The sequence below is a fragment of the Spinacia oleracea genome, chromosome 4 (genome assembly GCF_020520425.1).
Source record: "Spinacia oleracea cultivar Varoflay chromosome 4, BTI_SOV_V1, whole genome shotgun sequence".
In the NCBI taxonomy this organism is placed as follows: domain Eukaryota; kingdom Viridiplantae; phylum Streptophyta; class Magnoliopsida; order Caryophyllales; family Amaranthaceae; genus Spinacia; species Spinacia oleracea.
In genome coordinates, this window is record NC_079490.1 from 89,043,693 (window position 1) to 89,050,237 (window position 6,545).

General features: G+C 35.8%; 1 protein-coding gene and 1 long non-coding RNA gene across 2 annotated transcripts; both read left to right on the forward strand.

The window, feature by feature from the left end:
* Window positions 1-228: 228 nt before the first annotated feature.
* LOC130459839 (uncharacterized) lies at window positions 229-2,123 on the forward strand. Its single transcript, XR_008919507.1, has 2 exons — window positions 229-362; window positions 1,875-2,123. It is a non-coding gene; the product is annotated as an uncharacterized lncRNA (long non-coding RNA).
* Window positions 2,124-2,798: 675 nt separating this feature from the next.
* On the forward strand, window positions 2,799-6,299 carry LOC110796651 (uncharacterized). Its single transcript, XM_056841954.1, has 7 exons — window positions 2,799-2,975; window positions 3,361-3,650; window positions 3,713-3,896; window positions 3,985-4,945; window positions 5,107-5,336; window positions 5,451-5,938; window positions 5,999-6,299. Exons 1-7 carry the CDS (start codon window positions 2,799-2,801, stop codon window positions 6,297-6,299), a joined length of 2,631 nt encoding a protein of 876 aa, XP_056697932.1.
* The last annotated feature ends 246 nt before the right edge of the window (window positions 6,300-6,545 follow it).

Below are 6,545 nucleotides of genomic sequence, written 5' to 3' on the forward strand. Positions count from 1 at the left end.
TTTGTGCAACAGTTTTATTGGCGTTGCTATATCATACTTATTGCAACAGTTAAATAATTATGAGTATGAGTAGATTTTAACTTTGAAAAAGTGTTGCCATTGAACAACTATGGCAACAGTTGTATGTATTGATTATTTTGTTTCAACGGCTTTTATTTTTAATAATATTTTATTCAGATATTGCAACAGTTTTGTTAAGCCTCTAAAACATGTAAAAAAAATTAGGGTATTAAATATTCAATAGAGCAATTCCATTTCTGCCGCTTATCCTCTGGAAGACCAATGCTTCAACTTGTTCTTTACCCAGCTCCACAATCCACGCTAAGATCTTCTCAATGGAAAAATAAATTACCCAAATCAAGGTAAGTTAATGGCATAACTTATGTTTTCATTCCTGAGTGCTTTAAGTTTCATTTTCACTAGTTTTATATTTTGGTTTCCCTTCTTCCCATGTTTTCAATATTGTGTTTCACCTGAAACCCTTATACACTTTCATCCTCTTCATTCTTCCTTCTCTTTCATCCTCTTCATAATAGCTTCTTGAAACAACGCGAATTGAAGATTGGCATTTTTGAATTGGTGATTGGGTCTCAAAATTGGAGAAAATGATAAATTGGCAAATTGCGTTACATAGAATTTGCTGCTAGTTTCGAGTAGCGTCTAATATGGCCATGTTTTTTATGCGTTGTGTCATTCGGTTCATTAACTTGTTAGGTTACTCGAACTCTTCATTTCACTTCAACTATCCGTGTTGGATAATTATACAATACTGAACATCAACATTATTCAACTGAAATATTGACTTCAGTTCTGATCAAGTCATCTTCAACCTCGCTGATGAAACCAAAATTTACACAAAATCAAAACTTACAAGTATATTAATTCTAGTTAAGTGCATATACTCCATGTATAAAAATAATGAATATATATATATATATAGTAAGAAAGTATTATGTATAACAAAGACTGAAAGGGGGATCCAAGTTAAGGCCAGGTAGCTCAAACTCTACTCGACATTTCTCAACCTGTTGTTCTGCGCCATCACCACCCATATGAGCTTGAATAAGTAATTGGTCTATGATATATCTTTATCGTGGGCACTAGAGAAGTAAGTGCTCCTTTATCCTTTAGACGATAACCTCCCGATCAGTACTTAGTGAAAGGGTGACTGTTGGTGTTTGTAGCATTATTTTCAGATGTTTTCAGTGTCTCTATCAATGTACTAGCTAGAACAAAAAAGTGGAATGAAAATTACATGTATTATTTTTTGTAATTACAAAGATCTGATCTAGTGGTAGCTAAGGAAATTTCGACATTGGTTAGATCAGAATTACAAGCAGATCAGAATTACATTAGTTAGTAGCTGTTCCGATTCTGATCTGCTGCTTGCTATTCCGTTCTGTTCTGATCTTCTGCTTGTTGTTCCGTTCTGTTCTGGTCTGCTTCGTTATTCATTTCTATTCTGATTTGCTTTGCTGTTCAGCTCCATTCAGATCTGCGTTGTTGTTCAATTCTGCTCCGATCTGCTGCTTGCTATTCAGTTCTGTTCTGATATGCTGCTTGTTGTTCAATTATGTTCTGATCTGGTTTTCTGCTTTTCTGTTTAGTTCTGTTCTGATTTTCTTTGCTGTTCAGTTTCGTTTTTGATCTACTTTGTTATTCAGTTCAGTTCTGATCTTCTTTGCTTTTTAGTTCTGTTTTGATCGGTTGCTTGTTCAGTTCCGTTTTGATCTGCTTTGTTCGTTTGTGTTTCTTTTAGTGCAGCTGTGTTGTGTGGTTTTCAGCTGTTGTTTTGTAGAATTGATCATATTATTTCATTTTAATTACATGCATTAATTTTCCTATTATATTGACTATTATTTTTGTGTTTACAGGGTGGTAGATAGGAGGATGGTAGATAAAAGGATGGCATGAAGGGCATAGATTGGAGTTCTTTTGGACTGACTTTGGACAAATAAATTAAATACTAGATAGATTTTAGATTACTTAAACTATTAGTTCTTTTTGGAGATTTATTAGTTTTCTTAATTTATGTTTTTATATTATAAGAATGGTTTTTGTTATTAGAATGATTGTTATGGATATGTTATTTTAATAATAAGTAAAACTTAATTCGAAATAAATGTTTTCTATTTGTAGTAGTTAGATATTTTGGTATAATGTTTTCATTTTAATCATCTATTAAATAAACACGTATGAAACCATTGCTATAAGCTTACATTAAAGTGCCGCAATAGATGTATCAAGACACGTTGCTATAGACTCACATAAAAATGTCGCAATAGTGTGTCAAGAAACGTTGCTATAGACTCATATAAAAGTGTCGTAATAGTTATAACAAGAAACGTTGCTATAGACTCATGTAAAAGTGTCGCAATAGTGGTATCAAGAAATGTTGCAATAGACTACAAAATTGTTGCAATATTAGAGCAATAAATGTTGCCATAGACTGCTGATAGTGCTACTTTAGATAATAAAAGTGTTAGCCTAGACACTAAAATTGTTGCTTAAAATCCTAAATAATTGTTACTAAAACTTCATAATTGTTGCCTTAGATATAATAAAAATGTTGGCAAAAATTAAAAGTAGTTGCCTAAGAAAAGTGTTGCTAATAATAACTATGGCAGCAGTTTTATAATGTTGTTGCCTAAGGCATAATAATTGTTGCCATAGAGTTATAGCAGCGCCACCTATTGGCAACGCCATATAAACTGTTGCAATAGGTCTATGGCAACATTTAATGGATCTTTGCCAACACATATAGGCCGTTGCTATAGCCCTGTTTTGTAGTAGATATCATGGATCCAGAAGGTTTTCAAAGGATCCTCAGACCTATCAGAGTTAGGAACTCACCAGTTGTTCCAACTCACACAACTAATACATTTCAGCTTTTAGAGGTTGAGGTGCAGAGGGAAGGTGATGTCAGTGTTCGATTGGATAATTTGGTGGAAGTAGAGAATGAGAGTAATGCTAGTGTAAGGGGGGACTCTTCCCACTCTTATGGATAGAATCCTAACATGGAATGTCAGAGGGCTCAATTCACTTCAGAAGCAAAATGAAGTTAGAAATTTCATGCAAAAGTATGAGGTGGGGTATGGTGGGCCTTCTGGAACACAATGTGAAGGTGCCTAATCTAGGTAAGATTTACCAAAAAAATGTTTGCAAATTGGTGTTTCACTAGTAATTCTAGCTATCATGTTGCTGGTAGAATTGTTGTAGCATGGAAGGTTGGGTGTTTTACAGTGAATATTCTTAGCAGCATCAAGTCAATTCTTGCATTGTCATATCACTTCTGTAAGTGGTATGCCTAGTTTCTACTGCACCTTTGTCTATGCTTTCAATGAGAACAAATTGAGACAGGTTTTATGGAGTGTTCTAAGCACTTTGAATGTTCAAAGTCCTTGGATTATCTGTGGGGATTTTAACTGTGTCATAGTAGTTAATGAAAGAATTGGTGCTCCTGTTAGGCATATGGAAATTGTTGATATCAATAACTATATGCATGGGTGTGGGATGGAGGATGTCAAATGTGTGGGGAATCTCTACACTTGGAATAATAAACAACAAGGGGCTGACAGAGTTTTTTCAAAGCTTAATAGAATTCTTGCCAATGCTGCTTGGCAAGATTGCTATCCTTCTGCAGAAGCTTGGTTTCTTTCGGAGGGTCATTTAATTTTGATCATTCTCCTAGCCTTTTGACTGTGTATCCTAGGGTTAATGGAGGGAGGAAGCCATTTAAATACTTTACAATGTGGAAATCATCTCGTAGTTTCAATGCAATTGTGACTGATGCTTGGAATACTCACATAAATGGTAGTAAAATGTTCTGTGTGGTGACTAAACTTACGAAGGTTAAGTTTTCTCTTAAGGAGCTCAATAAAAATGGCTTCTCAGATGTATGAGTTGCTGATCTTAGTGCATATCATGCAATGATTGCTGCTCAGGAGGCTATGCACTTAGCTCCTACAGACCAAATTCTTGCAGATTTGGAATTACAGGCCATCCATGATTATAGGGTTAAACACAAGATATATCTTGAATTTTTTGAGTCAGAAAGCTAAGCTGGCTTGGATTAAAGCTGGTGATGAGAATACAGCCCTATTTCATCAAAGTATAAGAAGCAGACAAGTACAGAACCAGATTTATAGCATCCATGATATGAGAGGAGATTGGAAAGATCAGTCTGCAGATGTTTCAGAAGTTTTCTTGAATTATTACAAGATGTTACTGGGGAGTGTTCATGAAGACAAAACTCCTATTATCACACAGGTAGTTCATACTGGTCCTGTGTGTCAAGATTATCATAAGACAATCCTTATTGCTCGTTATACTGCTGAAGAGGTGAAAGCAGCTCTTTTTTCTATTCCTGGTATCAGGGCACCAAGCCCAGATGGTTTTGGCTCCTTTTTCTACAAAAATGCTTGCCATGTAGCTAGAAGTGAGGTGATTGAGGCAGTTTTGAATGTGCTGAGGAATGGCAAATTGCTGAAAGAGGTGAATCACACAGTTGTCACACTGATTCCAAAAACCAAATGTCCTAAGAATGTTAGTGATTTTAGGCCTATTTCTTGCTGTAACACAATTTACAAATGCATCACTAAAGTTCTATGTGGTAGGTTGAGACAAATCCTTCCTGATCTTATTTTGGAGAATCAAGGGGGTTGTGTTCATGGCAGATACATTGTTCACAACATTATGGTTGTACAGGACCTTGTGAGGCATTATGGAAGGAAGGGTGTGAAACCTAGTTGTTTAATGAAGATTGATTTGCAAAAAGCATATGACACAGTGGATTGGTCCTTTTTAAAAGAGATGATGGTTGCTCTCGATTTTCCTAAGCAATTTGTGGATCTAGTGATGGAGTGTGTTACCACACTAATGTTCTCTCTTATCATTAATGGATCCATGCATGGGTTTTTCAAATCCCAGAGAGGCTTGAGGCAAGGTGATCCCCTTTCTCCTCTCCTTTTTGTTATTTGCATGGAGTATCTGTTAAGAATTTTACATAAAATGAGCAATTTAGCTCAATTTCAATATCATCTAAGATGTAAAGACACAAAACTCACCCATTTGTGTTTAGCGATGACCTAATTCTGTGCTGTAAAGGTGAATTTCCTTCCATTTATCTTATCTTGCAAACTTTCAAGTTGTTTTTTGACTTCTCTGGATTGAAAGCTAATATTAAGAAATCCTCCATATTCTGTCATGGCATGGTGGAAAGTGAAGTTCAAAGAGTGGTGGAGACTTCTGGTTTCACCAGAAGTAGTCTACCTTTCAAATATCTTAGTGTGCCCATTTGCTCAAAAAGAATTTCTACTGCTCAATGTGGGGTTTGGGTTGATAAGATGACTAGCAGAATTAAGCTATGAAGTTCCAGAAATCTCTCCTATACAGCTAGAATGTAATTGGTGAATTCTGTGTTACTTAGCCTTCATATGTATTGGGCTCAGATTTTTGTTCTTCCTAAGAGTGTGCTGCAGATTATTTTTAAGATTTGTAGGGCTTTTCTTTGGAGTGGACAAGCTTTTAGTCATAGGCCTTGCAATATCTCTTGGGATAACATCTGTTGTGATAAGAAATCTGGTTGTTTAGGCTTCAGAGATGTCTCTTTGTGGAATGTTGCCAATCTAGGCAAATATGTTTGGGCTTTGGTTACCAAACAGGATAATGTTTGGATCAAGTGGGTTACTTCAGTGTATTTAAAGAATGGGGATTGGTGGGAATACCAACCTAGCAATTCTGCTAGTTGGTATTGGAAGCAGATTTGTAATACAAAGGAGAGATTGAAATCAGTTTACACTAAAGCAGAGTTGGAGGCAATGTCTCACTACTCAGTGAAGCAAGTATATCAAAAGTTAACTAGTGACAGACCCAAGGTGCATTGGGATAAACTTGTGTGGAACAGGCTTAGCACTCCAAAACACAGATTTATTGCTTGGTTGGAAATTCAGTCTAGGCTGTAAACTACGGCTAAGCTAGCTAATATCGGCATCCGTAGTTCCGCTAGTTGCCTTATTTGTGGTCAAGGTGATGAGACTCGCCATCATCTATTCTTTGATTGCTCTTATAGTAGGCAATGCCTTGCAGAGATGAAAACATGGCTGGATATTAGAAATGTAACAACTTGTCTTCATCTTCTATACAAAATCATCATACATGGCAGAAACTCAAAGTTTAGGAAGCAGGTTTATCTTGCTGCTATTGTGGCAATTATGTATCTTATCTGGAAATGCATGAACTCTGTGTATTGGGATTGTTGTATCCCTACTGTCAAGAGTACTATAGGTGCTTTAAAGTAAGCAGTGAGAAGTAGAATTAAGGCAGTAATACCTAAGTATGTGAATAGGAAAGATTGTAACTGGTTTGTGAACTTGTAAACTTTGTAAGCTTAGTTGTTTCTGTTTACTTCTTGTTGAGATGGTCCAACCTAGTTGGTTTGTCTCTCTTGATGTGAACTTAGGTTGTATTGGTTTTTGATCTATAATATTATTCTCACTTGCTTAGCAAAAAAAAAAGGAAATAAAGAGTAGAAGAGATTAGGAGAA

Bases quoted from the DNA above. Each gene is read 5' to 3' on its own strand.
- LOC110796651 (XM_056841954.1), top strand. From the start codon at position 2,799: ATGGATCCAGAAGGTTTTCAAAGGATCCTCAGACCTATCAGAGTTAGG. The intron at 3,897-3,984 runs GTATGAGTTGCT...AAATTCTTGCAG, and splicing joins ATAAAAATGGCTTCTCAGAT to ATTTGGAATTACAGGCCATC. The intron at 4,946-5,106 runs GTGATCCCCTTT...TGTGCTGTAAAG, and splicing joins CCAGAGAGGCTTGAGGCAAG to GTGAATTTCCTTCCATTTAT.